Source organism: Tyto alba, unplaced genomic scaffold (genome assembly GCF_018691265.1).
Source record: "Tyto alba isolate M040663 unplaced genomic scaffold, T.alba_DEE_v4.0 Super-Scaffold_22, whole genome shotgun sequence".
Taxonomy (NCBI): domain Eukaryota; kingdom Metazoa; phylum Chordata; class Aves; order Strigiformes; family Tytonidae; genus Tyto; species Tyto alba.
In genome coordinates this window covers 8,825,034-8,844,630 of record NW_024881296.1, presented here as the reverse complement: position 1 = coordinate 8,844,630, position 19,597 = coordinate 8,825,034, and the positions used below count along the sequence as shown (strand labels likewise).

At 39.5% G+C, this 19,597-nt stretch overlaps 1 protein-coding gene across 7 annotated transcripts in view; it reads right to left on the bottom strand.

Moving 5' to 3' along the window:
* Positions 1 to 18,751, bottom strand: part of ACTN2 (actinin alpha 2) — a 71,120-nt gene extending 52,369 nt beyond the window's left edge. For 5 of the 7 annotated variants that reach the window (XM_033008728.2, XM_033008688.2, XM_033008703.2 and 2 more), the window contains exon 1: positions 18,276 to 18,751. In XM_033008728.2, the coding sequence (XP_032864619.1) occupies positions 18,276 to 18,410 (135 nt within the window). In that variant the 5' untranslated portion in view covers positions 18,411 to 18,751. The remainder of the gene's footprint in view (positions 1 to 18,275) is intronic. The other 2 variants (XM_033008679.2, XM_033008718.2) reach the window with 1 other exon arrangement.
* Between the last annotated feature and the right edge of the window lie 846 nt (positions 18,752 to 19,597).

The following is a 19,597-nucleotide window of genomic DNA, read 5'->3' as shown; positions in this document are numbered from 1 at the left end:
CATGCACTGTCCTCACCTCAGACCTTTTCTCTTAAGGGAAGAACAGGAAGGAAAGCAAGGAAGATAAGAGGTTTCACAGGGTTTTTGGACCTTAATTTAACTAAGCCAGTTAAAATATTGCAAGGTTTATTAGGAGCAGGCAGATAAAATCTTTATTGGATCACCTGACATAGCTGGAAAAGACAGAGAAGTTTTCAGGTACATAAGCCCACGTTTACAAGTGAGAAAGAAGCATCAGTCTTCAGCATGAAAATTTAGGTAAGTCTTCAGATAACTCAGGACTTGGATGGACCATCCATACAATGCTACAACAGATCTATTCCCTGAAAGCAGCTCCTTCCTTTTTCATTACTGTTGATGACATCCATAAAAGTTTTACAACAGCAGGCATCTGTATGATCCAAATGTATGACTTCTCTAAATACAAGCAGTGCCATAGGGTTGTCCGCTTGTGTATATTTATCAGTGTAAACTAATTCTGCCTATTTTAAATGTATTTTCAGTCAGAAACATTGATATTTTAGAAGTAGGAGCACATGCAACATTTAAAATCCCATTTGAAACTAAAAAGTGTTCAGAATCTGTAGGAAAATTCTGGTCTAAATCTACTGTTCATTTTTGGAATTTCAAGAATCACTCAAATAAAAGAACCATGCTCTGAAAAATAAAGCAGAAATAAAAGAGGCAACAATCCAAGGAAAATCTTTAGTAAAAGCATGGGTGTGGTTTTACCCTGCATTATGAAAACTGCAAGATATCTTTACCAATGTAACTGCAACCTACTCAATTTGTTAAGGTGAATGAATTAGAAAGACAAAGAAACTGTCTGGAAAAAAACTCCCACTGCTATCTACTTCTGGTGTGTTCTTTTAAATCCGAATATTTTTAGCACTTTCCTATCACTAAGCAGACCAAAGGGAGAAAAACAGTCTTACAGGTGATAAAAGGTTTGGTAGATTTTATTTACACAGAAGTGGGAAACTGCTAGGCAAGTAGCATCAACTTTTGCAGAAACCAATCTTGTATTTAAAAAATTAAACTTCCAAGGACAAGCAAGCAAAAACTTATGTTGTGCTACCTTTCTAAGCCTACATTTAGGTACATGCATGCCCTCCCCTCATGATTTTGCCTATCTAAACTCTAGCCATTTGATCTAGTACCACTAGTTAGACCACAGTATTTTAAAGATCCCCACCAGGACTCTAGAGAAGATCTCTTATGTCATGTACCTAAGCTGGTTGCGACAGCAGAGAGCTATTTATCTAAGAGACAAATGAAACAGAAAACCATATGAGGAAAAAAAGAAAAGGGTTTAGCAAGCCAGAGAGTTTTTTCCTACTAATGGTGAATAATGGCTCACTATTAAGCAGAAGGGCTTATTAAGTATACTTCTGTAGGAATCTGCCTGGAACCATTTCCTACACTACACTTCACTTACTCATTTATATGACAGAATAGAGTGTTTGCTTATAATATTTGAATATGACAGCAAAAAGATGGGTCTATAAGCATGTTTCATGACAGAGCTACAATTCAAACTAATCTTGACAAATCAGTTAAATTACTTGAAGAAAGCTGGATGCAGATTAGCAAGAAATCTGAAGTACTGCCCTCCTCCAGTAATAAATAACTGCAAAAATGCAAGGTGGAGAACTACTGGTAAATCAGTAGCACTGAAGAAGAGGACCTAAGAATAACAGTGGATCAAAACCTAACCTGATTTAAAAATGTTATGCTATTATAAAAGGCAAATGCAATATTGGAATGTCTGAGTAGAAGAATGGTGTATTGATATCTGAAGTATGTCTTCCAATCTCCTCAGTGCTGGAAAGGGATTAGCTGTAATGTTGTCCCCTCTTTTGGGCACAAAATTCAAGAAGAATATGGACCAGTTGGATAAAATCCATCAAACAGCCATCAAAAAAATAAAATTATAGAATACTTCATCTATGAAAAATATAGAACCATTGAGTGGGTTTAATCATGGGAAGCTTGGAAAGAGAGTAATACTTGTCTCAACCATTTAAGAAGTTACAACAGAAAAGAGAATAAATCAATTCTCTGTGTTCACTGAAGACAGAGCTTAAGATAGATAGTCATGAGCTTAAACAACAAGGAAGATTTAGATTAGTTTTTGCTTCTAGAATCATCAAAGCACTGGAAGATATTGGCTGGGTAAATGTGGAATCCTTCTTCTTGGACATCATCAAGAACTAGTTGGATAAATGTGTCCAAACAACATCAGCATATTTGCTTCTGCCCTGAAGTAGGGGAATGGACTAAATGCTTTCCCAGATTCTCCCAGTCATACTTTCTATGATGTTCATGGAAGATTCCCATCCTAGTTGACATCTACACTGCAGCCTTGAAAAGGGAGAATAATCAAGAAGACTCCATCCTTTCAGATTCTGTGGCTGAGAAGCCCTAAAATTTAGGTAGATATGCTATCCAAAGACTGCAAAATAAGTCATTCAGCAGAAACCAACTCCCTTTTAGGAATCCAAGCACTTGACATGCAACAGATAGCTGTAAATTTTGTTTCTGTCAAGCTGTTCTTTCTGTGGTGATCCCCACTTCCCTCTCCTACTTTCATGTGACCCTATAATTTCCCTTAGCAAAAAGAAATATAGTAATGGAGATTGGTCAGGGATATTGGAGAAAAAGAAAGTAGAAGGGTGAAGACAGATAATAATAAAGAAACAAAGCTGAAGAAATGTAACAGGATAGAGGGAAAGAAGATTCAAAATCAGTAGGCAGAGGAGTGTTCACACAAAGTTAAACATAAACCAAATTAAAATGAAAGTGGATTCAGTGATCTGTTCTACGAGCACATACATTTCCTTAGGTCTGTGTTATGATCCTGGAGAAGAGATCCTGACACTTGTATTTTCTCCCCAGATCTGCAACAGCCTTTAGCTCATTTAAGACAGGAATTTAAAAAAATGCTTTTATTGTCCCAAATGCTGAGCATTTTATGACCCATGATTCCTCATATGGGACTGTAAGCCTTTTAACAGCAATGGGAGCAGATGTTAGCCATAGCTGAGTACTTTTAAGTGTCCCACTTCTGTATTCAAGGACAATGAGAATAATAAACTCTCCATAACCCACAGGACCACTGTGTGGGAAAATTCACCGTTGCTTCTGAGGTGCTCAAACTCTATGAAGAAAAGTCTAGTAAAAAAATAGTAGTGAGAAATATTAGAAAGTTGACAAAACTATAAATATCTTATAAATAAATAACTGTAAAATTAATAAAAAATGGAACCTACTGTGAACAGATGGAAAACAACACATAACAATTACCAACTTCTTCAGCATCTGTTCTCAATCACCCAAAGTTAACTCTACATTTAAAAATCAAAGCTGGCTGTTTAGTATAAGCCAGTTACCTACTACTGTAAATCTAGTTGCATGCTAGTTATCCTTCCCTTCTTAAACTCTTAGTGAATTAAAAAATGTGCCAGCTGCTTAGGTACGGTGAAAGAAGTCGCTCAGGGTACTGTTAAGAATAGCAATGACTGTGAGTAACCCCACAAATGCAATCTGAGAAAGCACTTTCACATACATAAATTGTTTTAGCTCTCACCTCTAGGATGAAAAGTCACCATCCCTACCTCTCACTAATAAGGACGGTTTTGGGCACCTCCATGAAGCTGCCATTTCTGGCAGTTTAAATGATGGGGACACCTGTCCCCCCGAGAGCTAAACTGAGAGTACAACTCACCTCATAGACATTACCAAACAGCCTGCATGTGTTAGCAACCTTGTCACTTATTCACCTGGCCTGGATTCAAAACACTGACCTAAAAGCGAAAGGTTCCCCCCAGCTATGCATTCCCAACCAGTAAATCAAAAGTCCATCTTCAGCACAAGGTTATCTTTCATCATGAGTTGGGGTATAGGAGCTATTAGAATATGCCACTTGGAAGGTTTTGCAATACTGACACTTTTAATTAATATTGTCACCACCTTGCTAAGCAGTGACAGGTCAGGGTTTTGCAAGTCAGCTTTTTCTCGGACTTGAATGACTATTTTTGCAGTATAGTTTGTTCATTTACATCATATGCACAAATCCTTGAAAAAAGTTGGTCACAAACAGCATCCGGGCAATATTCTTTGAGAATCCTTTGTCCAAATGGCAATGTCCAGCTGCCTTACAGCAGCCCTAGACAATTCATTCTAGCTAGATGGAGTAATGTGGAGCAATCCCTTGCTGTTTTCCATGATCCTACCTCTTCATCTTTCCTCCTACTTCAATAACAATATGCATGACATCATTCACAGTTCTGCACTACCTTTCTGATGACTCTACTCTCTTTGCCTTTTATGTAAAACAACAGGTAGGTTAATACCTTGTATTAATTATAATAGAATTATAATAGAATTATAATTAATAGCATATTAATTATATGTTATTAAATGTATATATTACATATTATATTTTATCTCAAACTGCCAATATATAAATTATAATGTATAATTATATTTTTATTGTATAATTATCTGCTATAACACATAACAGAATTAATACCTCTGAATTTTTTAGATTACAGACCATTATTCTGTGCATTAAAATGCTCAAGGTTCAAGATTAGCGCTATAGAATGGTAAATAAATGGTATAATCTGTGAAGTAAACATAAAGTTCTCAAATTACTAACAGATTTTCAAGCTATAATAGCTCCATATTAGATTGCTTTCTCTAATGAGAGTGAAAAGACACACAGTGAGTAAAGACTCAACATCTGATTCTTTGTTCTTCCACAGCTTTTTGTACAACTCATTTCAAGTAGTAAAAGCTCTTTACACATCTGTCCAAAATCTTTACCCCACAATAGAGCTGAAATGCAAATATGCCCCATAGACTGAGAGTTCTAAATGCAGAATTTGCATTTAGAGGGCTCTGTTCATCTCTCAAACTGAGTGACTGTGCAGTACTTTACAGTCTCATGTATGTGTTGAAAATCTAAAATTCTGCAGCAAGTGAAAGAACTTTTATTTCACAAGCCTCAAAAAACAAATATTGGTGAAAAAAGTATCTATGAATCAAGCGTATTCAGAGCACCGCTCTTAAATTGGAGTAAAGCTTTAAAAATAAAATAAAAACAAGCAAAAAAGTGACTAATAGAACAATACAAAACTGAAGTTTTAAATCATCTATTTTTGGTCAACGGCTTTTGCTTTCTTTTATTTTCAGATCCTGATTCTGTATTTCCCTCAAAGGAAAAGGTTATGGACACATGGATCTCTTTCAATAGGCCATATTGTTTCTAGCATTTAATAATATAACAAATAACAGATCATGGTAGATTTTTTTTTTTTACATGCAACACTGCCAAATTTTGCCCTTCAAAATGTCTCCTACTGAAATCTGCAGAAATAGAGAAGCATCGCCCACAAGGACCTGTGCCTTTTTGATAGAGACACAGTACTCCCACACAGCATGACTGGGAGTGTAGAGCATCCAGATGGAACCTCTGAGGACTGCCAACTATTTGCATGGCACAACAGTATTTTCCTCCAATAGGGTAGCCTAACTTTAGAGCATACTAACCAAATATTCTCTGTTATAATACACTGCACTTTGCAGAGCTTGAATTTGCGCTATAAAACAAGTAATTCTGACATTGCAACCTGAAGTGGTATGGCGATAGCAACTAATATTTTACACAGCATTCCTGATCACTTTACACCACAAAACCCTACAGCACATACCTAGAAATAAATTACTTCATGCCCAGTTGTCAGAGCATTAACATAGATTTGCCACTACACTGCACAAAGTTGAGTGCAGCAAGAAAATGTTGTACACGTTTTTATAAAAGCTTTAATGGACTCTGTCACCCATGCAATAAAGACTTCCTCTTTGCATTTATATAGAAATATATATTCACATCTCATAAAGTGTTGTCCAAAAAATATCTCTCCCCAGCCAATCATGTATGACCCCAGGTACCTGAGCAGAGAGCTTGCAGAGCATCAAGTGTGTCAGTTCTGTTAGGAACTCCAGTGTGCATGCTATCAAACACCTCTTTCATGCACCCTCTCTTTTGCTCTCTACGAGTTTTTAGATACAGATCTCCAGTGAACAAAATCAAGATAACTCCTGATACTTTTGAAGGCATACCCAATTAATGGAACAGTGAGCTATTTGCATTCTAGTGCTTTCTGGATCTCTTTTGAGCAAAATGATATTTGGGACGTCTCACTGTAAGCACTAGTTAGACAAAGAGCTGTATTTAAGGCACACTTTTTGGATCTAACTACTGAAAAACTAAGAAACGCAAGGATAGAAAAGGTATTTAATGTGTCATGGCACCAAAATATCCAACGAAATGTTGAACCATTACAGGGTCAAAAGAAATTCAGTCATGTCTACATGGCTCAAAGAGTTAATTCGGGAGCAGCACCTTCCATGCTCAGCATTTCTACTTCACAAGAGTATCAATAAACTCAAAGGAATATTCAGAAAAGGATTCGCGGTAAAAATGCCAACCAATTTGGAGGAAACTGTTTCAGCAATGGTAAACGGTTTGTGACCAGCCATTTTTCTGTTTTTTCTCTCCCTTTATATTCTTTCCCAACTGGCCACTTTTTCACTAATAGGGAACAAAAGCATAATCTCTGTTATATTTGCCTCTTCCTGTAGAGAGTTAAAAACAAAGTATAGGTAAACCAAAAAGGGTATCAATTATTGTGGTGGATCTGCAAAGGACAAATCTGAAGGTGTGCTTTAAAATTGAAGTCTACGCCCTTTATACTGTCTGGGGTTTTCTCTCGAGTACACTAAACAAAAAACATGCATTTCCACTACCCCATCAGTGCCAAATGAACCCTCTTATAAAGAAATCATATCTCTTATCCAGTCCTGGGTCCTTCTTCCACCAGCTGTGTCCTACAGTGCTCCTCCTCGTTTCCCAAGAGCTCCTGAACTATGACAGATAGTACTGGCTAACAGTTTTGTTCCAGCAGATACATATTTAAATGACCATTTAGAATGAGATGAAAGAAACATTCACACATAGTGTAGAAGGAACTAGAAGGTATGCCCTCTGGAAATAGAAGGATTAATTGAAGTAGGCTAATCCAGGATTTAGTTGACTGGATTTCCAAATGTCTTTCCCTTACTTTCTCCGTTGATTTTCTTCCCTATGCTATCTTTATCAAGTAATTATATACTACATTGCCAGATGAGTAAGTAAATCCATTATAAATTGGTCAATATAGTCATTCAGAGTGGGATAAAAGTATGTTCCCACCAATTTATCAACACTCTTTAAAACAATTCCATCATCAGAAAAGTATGCCTTTTGACTGATAAAGCTAAATCAGATTTCAAACATTTTTTTCAATTCCACACACACCAACACACACAACTTTAAGTCCCTGACACCAATAAATGATGGGAAAAGTATGTCAATAGTCAGACCCCAAGTTATTTACACAGTAAACGTCATCTTTGCACTCTGTTATGTAGCACATATGAAGATCACCAAATCTGCTTTCACTTGTAATCTAAACTAAGGTTTCAGTTGAAATTCTTATAGAGAAAGGAAAACCTCATGCATTAATTGCCAACTATGCAACAGAAAGCTCCTCCATGGCATATATGTCGGGTTATTTCTCAGTGCACAAAGCATATAATCTGTCCATGTTAATTTCTTTATTATTGCAACTGATAATTAAAAAAATAATAAAATTCAATTTTTATTTAATTCTTCTTTTAAGAATCTGGTTTATAAAAAATTTGGTAACTTCTGCTGTTAAAGATACTACTTAAACATATTGGGTTGATTTTTTTAAGCTCTAATTTTTTTTATGAGGCATTAGCTATAGAGTAACATTTTCTAAAACATTTTAAATATCCTGCAAGACAGCAGACTTTCAGAAAAATTTGGGAGTTCCTAAATAATTTTTAATGAGGCTCAGATTCCTAAATTACTGAGATTGTCTTAAAAATAGAATAAAAAGCAAAACATTACTCAGGATCGATCTTCAGATAGCTTGATTATATATGAACATGAAATTTAACCAAGTAACCTGTTCCCAAGCGCTTAGCTAAGAATAGATGGCTAAATGACAAACAGTGATGGCTGTAACTCCTGAAAACATAAACACCTGTGTTGTAGTACAGCATTTGTGATAAGCAAACTGCCTTGTCAATTAAACACACAGTTCTTCATCTATAGCGTATCTGCTCTTAACAGAAGACATGCTGGGACCTGTAGACAAAAGGAAAGCAAGCAAACTTCAGCCTCATGTATGGAGGTTTGGGTTTATGTTAATATTAATGCCAGGTGGATGGTAAATGCATTGTACATAATATGTACCTGTACAGATACAGCTGCTTGTGGGGCTGCACTGCAAACTACATCACTGAAATGATTTGGGATTAAGAACTGGTAAGAACAGGGATGGCTGATTCAAATTCAGTGAATCTGGTATATAGCATAAGATCACTGTACCAGCAAATTAAGGGGTCTGGAAGTCTATGGATAGGAGTAGAATCAAAGGTGGTCAGCTCCTCTGCCAAAGAAAACACATGGTGGAACTACATTCCAGAGTAGAGCTGGAGATGAACTTGGACTACAGAGGTTCTCCATAGGCTAAAGAAACTCCTCTAGGTAAAATACTCCAGAGCTACACAGTCATTTATGTATTTTCCTGTGAGTGCCAAAATAGCAGGCTGCTTTTCAGAGGTGCAAAACAGATAGAAGTTCCTCCTGACGTCAGTGGAAATACCTGGGTGTTCAACATCTACAAAAAAAGATGAGCGTTTCCTTAGATGCTTAAGGAATAATCACAGATGCTAATTTTAGACTAGAGTAGTCACTTTCTGCAGACTCCTGCTATGGCAGTGGGGGTGAGCAAGGCTTTTCTAGGGAGCAGGTCAGAGCAGAAGCCATCTGCTCTAAATTAAGTTCTTCTATTTATCAAAGTAGTGGATGGCTGGACTGATTTTTCTCACAGGTTTTTGAAGAAAAATAAGAACAAGCATCAGATTTCGAGTTGAAGGCATTCTGACAGTTAAGAGCAGTTGGGAGGAAGCATTTAAAGTAAATGGAAATCTTACTCATATCAAGTAGAGTAAACACAGCACTTTCATCTGTAAAGCCAACACACAGGTATTACAACCACTATTTTGGAGATGAAGACATGGACAAAGTGGTATGTCTGTATAACTCAAAAGCAGCAAAAACTGGGACCAGACAGAGAAGCAGCAGCGCCCATTCTTGCACTTAGGACATAATTTCCTGACTAATTTTCTCACCTGTGTGCACACATGGAAATTTAAGGTCCAAATATAGAAGCTAACTGAACATTAGCCAGACAGCTGTCAGCTTCTCCTTCCCTGTGGACAGACTTCTAAAGAATTAAGTGTATTTCTACAAGCTACCATTTCAAGTGGGACACTCCTAAAAGGAGAGCACTGCGTTTCAAAGTCTTCTACCTCAATCTCTGCAGCTACTCTGTTCCTGCAGAGCAGTACCACTTGCTCTGTAATCCTTTCACATCAGCCATTTGAGGATTACTAGGACCATGCTATCTTGATCCGTACTGAAGAGTGAGTTACACTGCCAGCAGGAACAGCTACTACAGAGTATGTACAGAAACAGTCACATAGGGTGATCATAACATTGTGTCTGCTGGTTAAATGATGTGAAAAGAGGTAACTTCTATCTTTAAATACATGCTCAATTTTATCAGGTAGAAAAAAAGCACTGTATAGCACCTGTATAGTTATGATCAGCTTTATGCATCAAGTCTCTCAACGTGAGGCATATTTAACACCAACAAATCCAGTGACATTATAAGAACAAATGTCACACCCTTATCACAGCATTACAGGAATTATGTTCTTCAAACACTGAAGACTTGAAAATCATCCAAAAATACTAGGAATTAAATTTAATTTAGGAGGAAATGGAGTGCTTGATGTGAATACACTCTCCTCCTGTTATCAGCTGAGAGTAAGGAATGCATAGTCCTAAAAGATATATTCACTCAGAGCCAGCAACTTTTAACTGCTCACAGTAGAGGAATAACACATCAGTTACACATTGTTTAGCTTGACAATTAGAGCTCAGAAGAAATTCTGTTTGACAGTAAAGCCATCCAAAACAACTCAACTTTGCCACTGTATAAGCACTTCTATATTTGTTTGCTTACAAGGATATAAAACAACACACAGAAGGGATGTCTTTTGACTTGGGACATAGTTAAGCAGCACAAATTCCCATCTAGTTCTATTTCACTGATACTGTTTCTTGCATGATGTCCACCTGCATTCCAGATACAAATCCAATGCGTTCTTCTGCAAGAAAGCTCTGCGGTGCAACTTCTAAAACACTACTAGTATCTACATAGTATTCAGCATTCACAACTAAAAAAAATATTGTAGAAAATCCAGAAAGCTCTTTAGGAAGGACAGGCAGGGGACACAAGAAGGGGGTGCCATCCTCTCTGTGAATGACCAGCTGGAATACGTGGAGCTCCACCTGGGGATGGATGAGGAGCCGACGGAGAACTTATGGGACAGGATTAAAGGGAGGGCAGGGACCGGAGATGTTTCAGTGGGGGTCTGCTACAGGCCACCCGACCAGGAAGACTGAGCAGCTGAGGCCCTCTATAGACAGATAGGATCAGCCTCATGCTGACAAGCCCTGGTCCTCATGGGGGACTTCAACCACCCAGATATCTGTCAGAGGTGCACAAGCAATCCAGGAGATTCCTAGAATGTGTTGATGATAACTTCCTTCTCCAAGTGATAGAGGAGCCAACGAAGAGAGGTGCTACGCTCGACCTTGTTCTCACCAGTGAAGAGGGGCTTGTTGGAAATGTGAAGCTCAAGGGCAGCCTCGGCTGCTGTGACCATGAAATGGTGGAGTTCAGGATCCTTAGGTCCCTTTTAGAAAGGGAAAAAAGGAAGACCCAGGGAACTACAGGCCAGTCTCACCTCTGTGTCCAGCAAGATTATGGAACAGATCTTCCTGCAAACTATGCTAGGGCACATGGAAAATAAGGAGGTTACTGGTGACAGCCAGTATGGCTTCACTAAGGGCAAATCATGCCTGATGAATTTGGTGGCCTTCTACAATGGGGTTACAGCTTTGATGGATAAGGGACGAGCAACTGACACCATCTACCTGGATTTGTGCAAAGCATTTGACACAGTTCCATACAACATCTTTTCTCTAAATTGGGGAGACATGAATTTGACAGATGGCCCACGCAGCGAATAAGGAATTGGCTGGAGGGACACGCTCAAAGAGTTGTGGTCAATGGCGCAATATACAAGTGGAGAGCAGTGACGAGTGGCATTCCTCAGGGGTCAGTACTGGGACTGGGGCTGCTTAACATCTTTGTCAGGGACACGGACAGTGGGATTGAGTGCACCCTCAGAACGTTTGCCAACAACACCGAGCTGTGTGGTGCGGTCAACACGCTGGAAGGGAGAGATGCCGTCCAGAGGGACCTGGACAGGCTTGAGAGTTGGGCTAGTGCAAACCTCATGAAGTTCAACAAGGCCAAGTGCAAGGTCCTGCACATGGATCGGGGAAATCCCAAGCACAAATACAGGCTGGGCATTGAGTGGATTGAGAGCAGCCCTGAGTTGAAAGACTCGAGGGTGTTGCTTAACAAGAAGATCATCATGACCCAGCAACGTGCGCTCGCATCCCAGAAAGCTAACTGTATCCTGGGCTGCAGCAAGAGAAGCGTGACCAGCAGGTCGAGAGAGGGGATTCTTCCCCTCTGCTCCTCTCTTGTGAGACCTTGTCTTAGTTTGATTTGGAAATCGGTGACATAATCATGATATTCTTACTGGGATTCATTAGTTTACAGAATATGCCTGAGCCCTTCTTTTGCTTGCACAGGGCTACAAATTATATGAGCATGGATTCCCTATTTACTGCAGTCTCAGGCCTGAAGACCCTCAGTACTCTTCCAAGCAAATACCTCCCATGTCTCTCTCTTCAGGTCTCCAGTGACCCAAACACAGATCCGTGGCAAGATGCAGACCTCCCCCACCAGGAGGTTACAACAAAGTCCACTGCTTAACACACAGCTTTTCTCTAGCTCTGTAAGAACCTTGGTTGCAGCTTGTGGAAACCCACTTAGATCCATACTTTCTTCCAATCCTTATTGTCTTACTAATTGGATCAGCGTATCTGCAGACATTTTACTATATGAATTTCAAGGGAGTCTGTGGTGTGTACCTGAGCGCAAGTAGGAGGTAGCCTTTGCTTCCCATTATAAAATGGTCCTTAAAATTTCTTTTCATAAGCATACAGTTCTGTTGCTGGCAGATATTTGGGGGTGAGTAGAAATGAACAGCCGAACTGGGACTGTAGGAATTATCCATTTGACAACACTAACAATAGCATACAGAGCCTAAAATGGGTCAACACTGAGAGGGCCATTTGAGTTTAAATAGAAAATATAATATTGAGTAATATATTGATTTCTCATACTTAGTATTGATAAAGAAAACCTTCCCATTTGAAAAAAAAACTACCTCCATAAACACTTCTAGTGAGGTGAATTTCATAATACCTTACTTTGAATTTTCCTTCATACACCAGCACCACAGTATTCATGGCCCTCTTTAGCTGCACATCTTATTGACAGCTTCCAAGAGAGAATACGAAGCACACTGACAAAATATGATCATTCCACCATCCTTTCAGCATGCTCCTCTCAAGCAGCATTCCACTCAAATAACATCAGCAGGGGGAATTTAACGTGTTTCTATTTTAACAAGCACTAATCTCTAGGGGGCCAACCATACAGAACAAGCCATAAACACATCCCATATTTCTATACAGTCTCTACCCTCATGGCAACTCTTCATAAGATGAGAGAAACTGCAACTTCATGTCCTTCTGTTGCATGAGTGTCTGATAATTAGGACTGTTACAGTATATGCTGAAAAATCAATACATGCTGTGGCAGAAAAAAAGTAAGTCTGTCCATTGACTACCAAATTCTGAGTCAGACACTCTATGGGGTCATCTACCACTGAGAAGGTCACTTAAAGAGCACCCCGGATTTAAAAGGAAACAAGAGATGTTGTGTGTGCATGTGTGTGTTCTTAATACTAGAGGTTTTGGCATCCACTGTTTGAAAATTCTTGATGCAGCTGGAGGAGAAGCATTTGGCCTTGGTGTGCTGAAACTTCATGTTACCATAAGGGACGCTCTGCATCTATAGTGGCATATATCATTTGGTAAGACCTTGTTCTTCTATAAAAGACAGTCACAGAACTGGCTGAATACTAGAAAGAAATAAGTCTAAAATGATTAAATTGTTTGCTTTTCTAACTATTAGTAGTAACAGAAAATTCTCCATTTCAACCTATAGAATTCCCAAGACACCTATGTCATCCCAATTCTGTGCATAAAAGGCAAGTGAGGCAGAGAATTGCACTGTAGGACTCAGTATAGCACATGATTTTTCCACTGAGCATCATTCTGCTTTCAACTCTGGAAGATTTGCCGCCTAACAGATTAAATACCCTCCTGAAATTAGTCCTAGAGCTACTCAACCCAGGACCCCCATCTTTATACAAACTATCCAACCATTAACAGGTAAGTACTATGCATAGGTAACGAGAAGGCCGATACTCTCTTAGAAAGGAGTGTACCTTTTGTTTCGCTCACACCTCCCACACTCACTGCTGGTTCTCATCCAGACCCCGTTCATGTTGCTCACATGCAGAAGGGAATCTCTGTGCCTTCTCAATAATTCAATTGGTATTCTACGTGGGTAAAAGGTGTCACCTCATTAAAAGCCCTCACGAGATGGATGGTTTCTCTGTGTGCTCTGGGAGCTTAACCCCAAGGCTGGTAATTCAAGGAAAGAATTTTGTACAGCCTAAATAACTGACCAACCAACCTAACAAAGCCCACCCCAAACACCACTGCCACCCCCCAAACCCACACCCAAAACCCCAACTTTGATTATTTCTAGATAATCTCTGTGAAAGAGCGAGTCCTAGGCTGGAATGCCCTGTACACACTGTAGATAGTGCCATATTCACTATGACAATGATTTCAATCTGGAGCATGTAAATCCATGAGGAGTGGCTCTACTGTAGTGAATTTTGCTGGTGGCATCCACTCTCTCCTGCAAACGTTTTTCTGCCTTACATTTCTTTTTCATTCATTCAGGCTTGGATATTTCTCTCCTCTTCTTCCTGGCTGAAGCATGAAGCTGTTTCCTTCCACTGCTTCATCTGTCTTCTCACTCACTGGGAGACATGTTCCAGGAAGAGATTTCTGATAAGAAATCAATTTAGATTCCATCCATAGAAGACCACACAAACTTCAGAGTGAATCCGGGACACTGCCTGTAACTCTATTTATAGACACTGAAGTCAGACTGAACACAAGGTCAATTTCTCTTTCAGGCTGCAACAAACGTCTCAAATCTGCTGAACTTAATGAAGTTGCAGCACTAGAAAAGGAAGGATTTTGTCCATAATTCGTAGTCCTGGTAGCTTCTTCCAAATGATTTGCTGTATTTTGGGATCCAAATGTATTTTTTTATTTGCAAGGATAACAGGAGTTATATTACCAGCCAAAGGCGGTAATACAGATAAATCCTTATAGGTCACACTGAAAATGTAATCTGATATGTACTGCTGAAGACTGAAAAGACACAGCTTCTTTCCTAAAGAACCTTTTCTGAAGTCCTCACTCATGCACATCATTCAGTGTCATCAAGATTTGTATTCACAGAGTGCAATATCAAGGTAAATAGATATTCTAAGTCTTTTTGTTTATTCTATACCAGTGTGAAAAAAAAAAAAAAAAAAAAAAAAAAAAAAAAAACCATCAAAATGGCCAGAAATTGCATTCACACCTACATTAAAACCCTTGAGCATTAAAAAAATGGTGGTATTTGGGTCATACATCAAGCTAGAAAAAGATCATTCATCTATAGTATCATCAGTAAGGCAAGGAGTATGTTTCCAGCTCTTTCTTTACTTGTGTTAGTGCAACAGTATCAGAGTGACTGGAGAAGACACATATGAAATACGTGGAGCCAGTTTAGTGCTTTACAATACAACTGTCCTGAAGAAGGGATCACATCTGTTTCACAACCTTCAGATCTTTATCCCAAAGGCTTAAAACTTCATTGAGAAACTAACAAATCACACTTCATGTAAAAGTTTAAAAACCCCTACACTCCTATAATATTTATAGCAAAAGTTGCCAACAAGGAAGAGCACCATTTAACACACAGCTCACTAGTGTTGGCAGTTCAAATGTTGCAAACAATATGTTTGCATTTTGACTAGGATTGTTGTGCTTGGTTTCCTAAATGAAGGGACACTGTGTTTTCCTATGCTCCTTTTAGTTCTATTGAGACACAGGCTAGTGAAAACTAAAAGGTTTGTGGCATTTGTTGAACTTTTTTTTGGAAACTTAAGAAATAAATTTATAATGGAAATAAGAGAAATCAGGTTTTAAGTCTTCCACTATGAGCTAGCATGATTTTTATTTCCACTCCAGCAGCGTAGGGACTGAAAGACTCCTAATCACTAGCCTGATATACCATAGTACCAACCACTTCTATCAGTTGTTACAAATACCACTGCTGTCCTCTTTTTAACAGTGGGAAACCGAGGTCTGAGGTGAGCTGACCTTGCCTAAGGTTACAGAGCAGAATGAAGAAGAGAATCCCACCCCCTCTGGCCAGACTTTTTGATTTCCAATACTCTTCTATTTCTATCTCACATTGAAGAAGCAATGGGCCACTTTCTTAGATCTTTCAGTTTCTGCTTAAGTGCATGCGGCCAGTGGAAGTGTACTGTGTCAAGGAGCAGATTTCAGAAGTTTCCAACCCCATGGTTCCCATCTAAACGTTCAAGACACCAAGGCTGTAGGTTCTCCAGTTAGCTCCCACTGAAGACAGCATGTCCATCCAGAACACAGTATTTTTGTCTTTTCTGTCTTTGAAGGTTTCTGACTGAAATTTCCAACCACATGATCCTGTTTAAGTTTTTACCAATAGTGTCTAATGCAGCAAATGGTCAAATTCTTGTATTTTCTTGATTTCTGGATTTGACACAGGCTAAATGTTACCCTAACTAAAGCAGTTAAATTGATGTTCACATTCAGAGAGGCAGATCTAAGCTACAATTCCGCTTCCTTTCCTGTAGTGTACTTCATATTTATTCTGACATCTGCAACCACCAAGGAGCCTGGATTACAGCAGACCATAATACTCTATGAACCACAGTTATAATTAGGCGTCACGTCCATTGTAATCCTATGGACGTCATCATGTGTTACCAGCATCTGTTGACAGATCTCATACCAGGCATATCACTGAAATGGCAAGTCTGGATAGGGCAACCCACAATAGAAACAATGGCATTTATTTTTGGTTTGTTCCAAGACTGTCTAATAGAAAATATATGCTGCCAACTGCCAGGGCTTCACTGAGGTCACTTTTCAATATTATATTACCAGTTAGAAGAAAGATCTGTGCTCACATATCTTCAATCTTCTCCTAATAAGTAAGGAAATAAAGAAAGCACATTCTGCAACTGACTTAGCACCAATTAAAAAAATATAGAAGCCTTGAAATTTTACAAAGTTTATCAGTCCCTTTATCATGAGAGCACTTATTTTTCACGTAATAATAAATTCAGACTCTTTTCCAAGACAAGGGATGAGAATCCCCCCTCCTAAATTTTACTTAAATGTGGTATCACTTTATTAAAACTAAGCCCTGGGAACTGGCAACATACAGTAGCAAAGCCACCACCTCTCTACTCTATGGAAGTAAAGCAGAGTCTACTTTAATTTATGTGGAAGCCTGACTTACTGCTGAAGTGCTGTCTGTTTGAAGGAAGGGAAACAAAAAAATTGCTATGGGGTCTTATACTAACTACTCCCTGCTCTTCCATAAAAGTCAAAAGACTTACTGTAAACATAAATTAATAAAACCAGCCAAAACTCAGAGAAGGAGGAAGTCTGCAAATAAAAACTGAGAGGAAAACATTGGTTCTATCAATTTTAACGGAAAAGCAAACCCATTGGCCGCAACGATTCTAACAGCTCTTACTTTTATAACTATACTGTTATAGTATAGCTTTTATAGAAGCTATGACTGTAACAGTGGGCCAGACTACTTAAGTCTTTGAAGTAAGCTCCTCAGCTATAGCAAAAAGCATATTCAACCTTATTGCCTAGAGCACCATTTCTCTCTCTCTCCCCCACCTCTTTTTTTTTTTTTCTCCATTCTTGTAACCAACAGATAACCTTTTAATCCCAGATCTGTCAGATGTGACTTCAATATCACATTTTACATTAGGAACTAACAAATCCTTTGCAATATTTCATCTCTCTCTTTTCCATATGCTGCTTAAAACTCAGTGTTCTGAAATTATATGTTGCAAATATTACTAAAGTACTAAACCATTGATAAAACTACTGATGGGTTTATAATCTCTGCCTATCTTCAGAAAAATAGCTCAGGTAGTACTTGCTGGCATTAACAGTTTTCTTACACCTAAAAGTCAAGAAGCATTTCCCCTGCAGTGGTATATTCCAAGGAGTTTACAGACCTGTTTTTTCCCCAGCCAGTAAACTGGCATGTGGGAACCTAATAATGAAATACATTTTTCCAAATCTAGACTGGATATATTTCAAGGCAATATTTTCCTTGTCAGATCATTCAGTCAGAATTAAGAGTCAATTCTAATAAGAGCTGACTCACAAGATCACAATTTCAAAAGCAATTTCTCAGTCTGCTCTCTGAAATATTGCAAACTTTTTTTGCACACCAATTTTGAACCACCTCATTCATCTCCCTATTTATAATTTCAATTTACTGTTTTTGAAAAGCAACCAGGCACACACATCAGTGCACCCTGCTTTCCAAAAAGAAGGCCCAGGAAATGAAGTTCAAAATTACTGAAATACTAATATATAAATCTAGAGGTACTGACAGAGTATTCCCAGTGCAATATAAAAAGAAACTTCTGACTCCCATAAATTAGTTTCATCTTACATAGGTTTCACTTAAGAATCCAAAAAATGAATGCTTTAGCCTCAAAATATGGCATAGCTAATACGTATTCGCACAGCTAATATATATGGCATAGCTAATATACATGCTTTAGACGACATAAAATATATTCCCTTAGAAAATTAGAACCCCTTTCTGCACAGCCCTGGCATTTCCAGATGCAGCACAGCGATCAGAGAGGGCATCATTCCCCACAGAAGCACATACACAGACACATTATTTCCAGACCTTCCTTTGCTGCTTCTCCCATGCTGGGTCCAGGAGCAGGTCCCTGTCCCATTCTTCTTCTTGGGTCATGTACTCATCTTCTTCGTAGTTGTAGGTGTACTGCATGTTTGTTTCTATCTGGTTCATGCTACTCATGCTACCCAGGGACCAGATTCAGCTGCTGTGGCTTCTACTGCGTTTAAATATATATATATATTTAAGCTTAGTTTACTTGCTGACGGGTTGTAGGTAGCAATGTCTTTTTTCTTTTTTTCTTTTTTTTTTTCTTTTTCCAAGGTGACAGGGAGCGAATATTGCTGAGTGTTGCTGAGAGCAGAAGCTGAAACTGCCAGGTAGGTGCTGACCTGCGGTGACCTCCCTCCCCTCCCTCCCTCCTTCTCTCTCTCCCTCCTTCTCTCTCCCTTCCTTTTCCTTCCCTTTCCTTTCCTCCCTGCCTCTCGGTGCCGGTGCTGCCGGTGCCCGCGGCGGACCCCCCGGAGAAGCCCGGCGCGGCTCATTGCTGCGCCTTATTATCCCCGCCGGGCGGTCACGTGGCGCGGCGGCGGCCGCGGGCGGCGGGGGCGCCCTCCCTCGCGCCGGCCCGCACCACCCCCCCGCGCGCGCGGGGCGCCTCCGCCGCTCCCGCCAGGGCCGGGCGGCCCGCGCGCTGCCCCTAAGCGCTCCGGCCAAAAATGACTGTCTACGCCTCCGTCTGTCCGTCTCTCCTTCCAATTTGACGAAATACCTGTCCGGTTTTTGTTTGCTTGGGAGGTTTTTGTGTGGGTTTTTGTTTCGTTGTTTTTTTTTTTTTCTTTTCTTTTTTTTTTTTTTTTTTTAGCTAGTGACGTGTCTTTCTACTTCTCAAGACCCATCTATGATTCACTAATGTAGCCTGACGCTGCTTATCATTAGTCTGAAGTCTGTGGGAGCCCCTTGAGTCACTACATGCTTGCCTTTTCTGATTTAGGGATCACAAGAGCCAGCGCAGACAAGGCCACCCAAGTTCCAGCGGAGGTCAGGTCTGGAATTAAACCAGAAAGTACAGAACCACAACTTAGAAAAGCAACACACATCTTTTTCATCCAGGAAACACGCTCAGTACATCCCCACAGCAGGCACCAAGAAGCACATACAGAGGTCTGTGGAACCAATAACTTCACAAATGTGTGACAGGAACCATTTACCCAAGCTTTCCACGGGGTAAAATCCAAAACGATAGCACTGAGATCAAGCATCCTGGCAAGAGTGCCGTGTATCTCCCATGTCATATCATTTCAGTTGCCCTGGCAACAATGTCTCTTCTGGGAATTGGCAAGCTGACCATGCGCTTCTCGCAGCCTGAC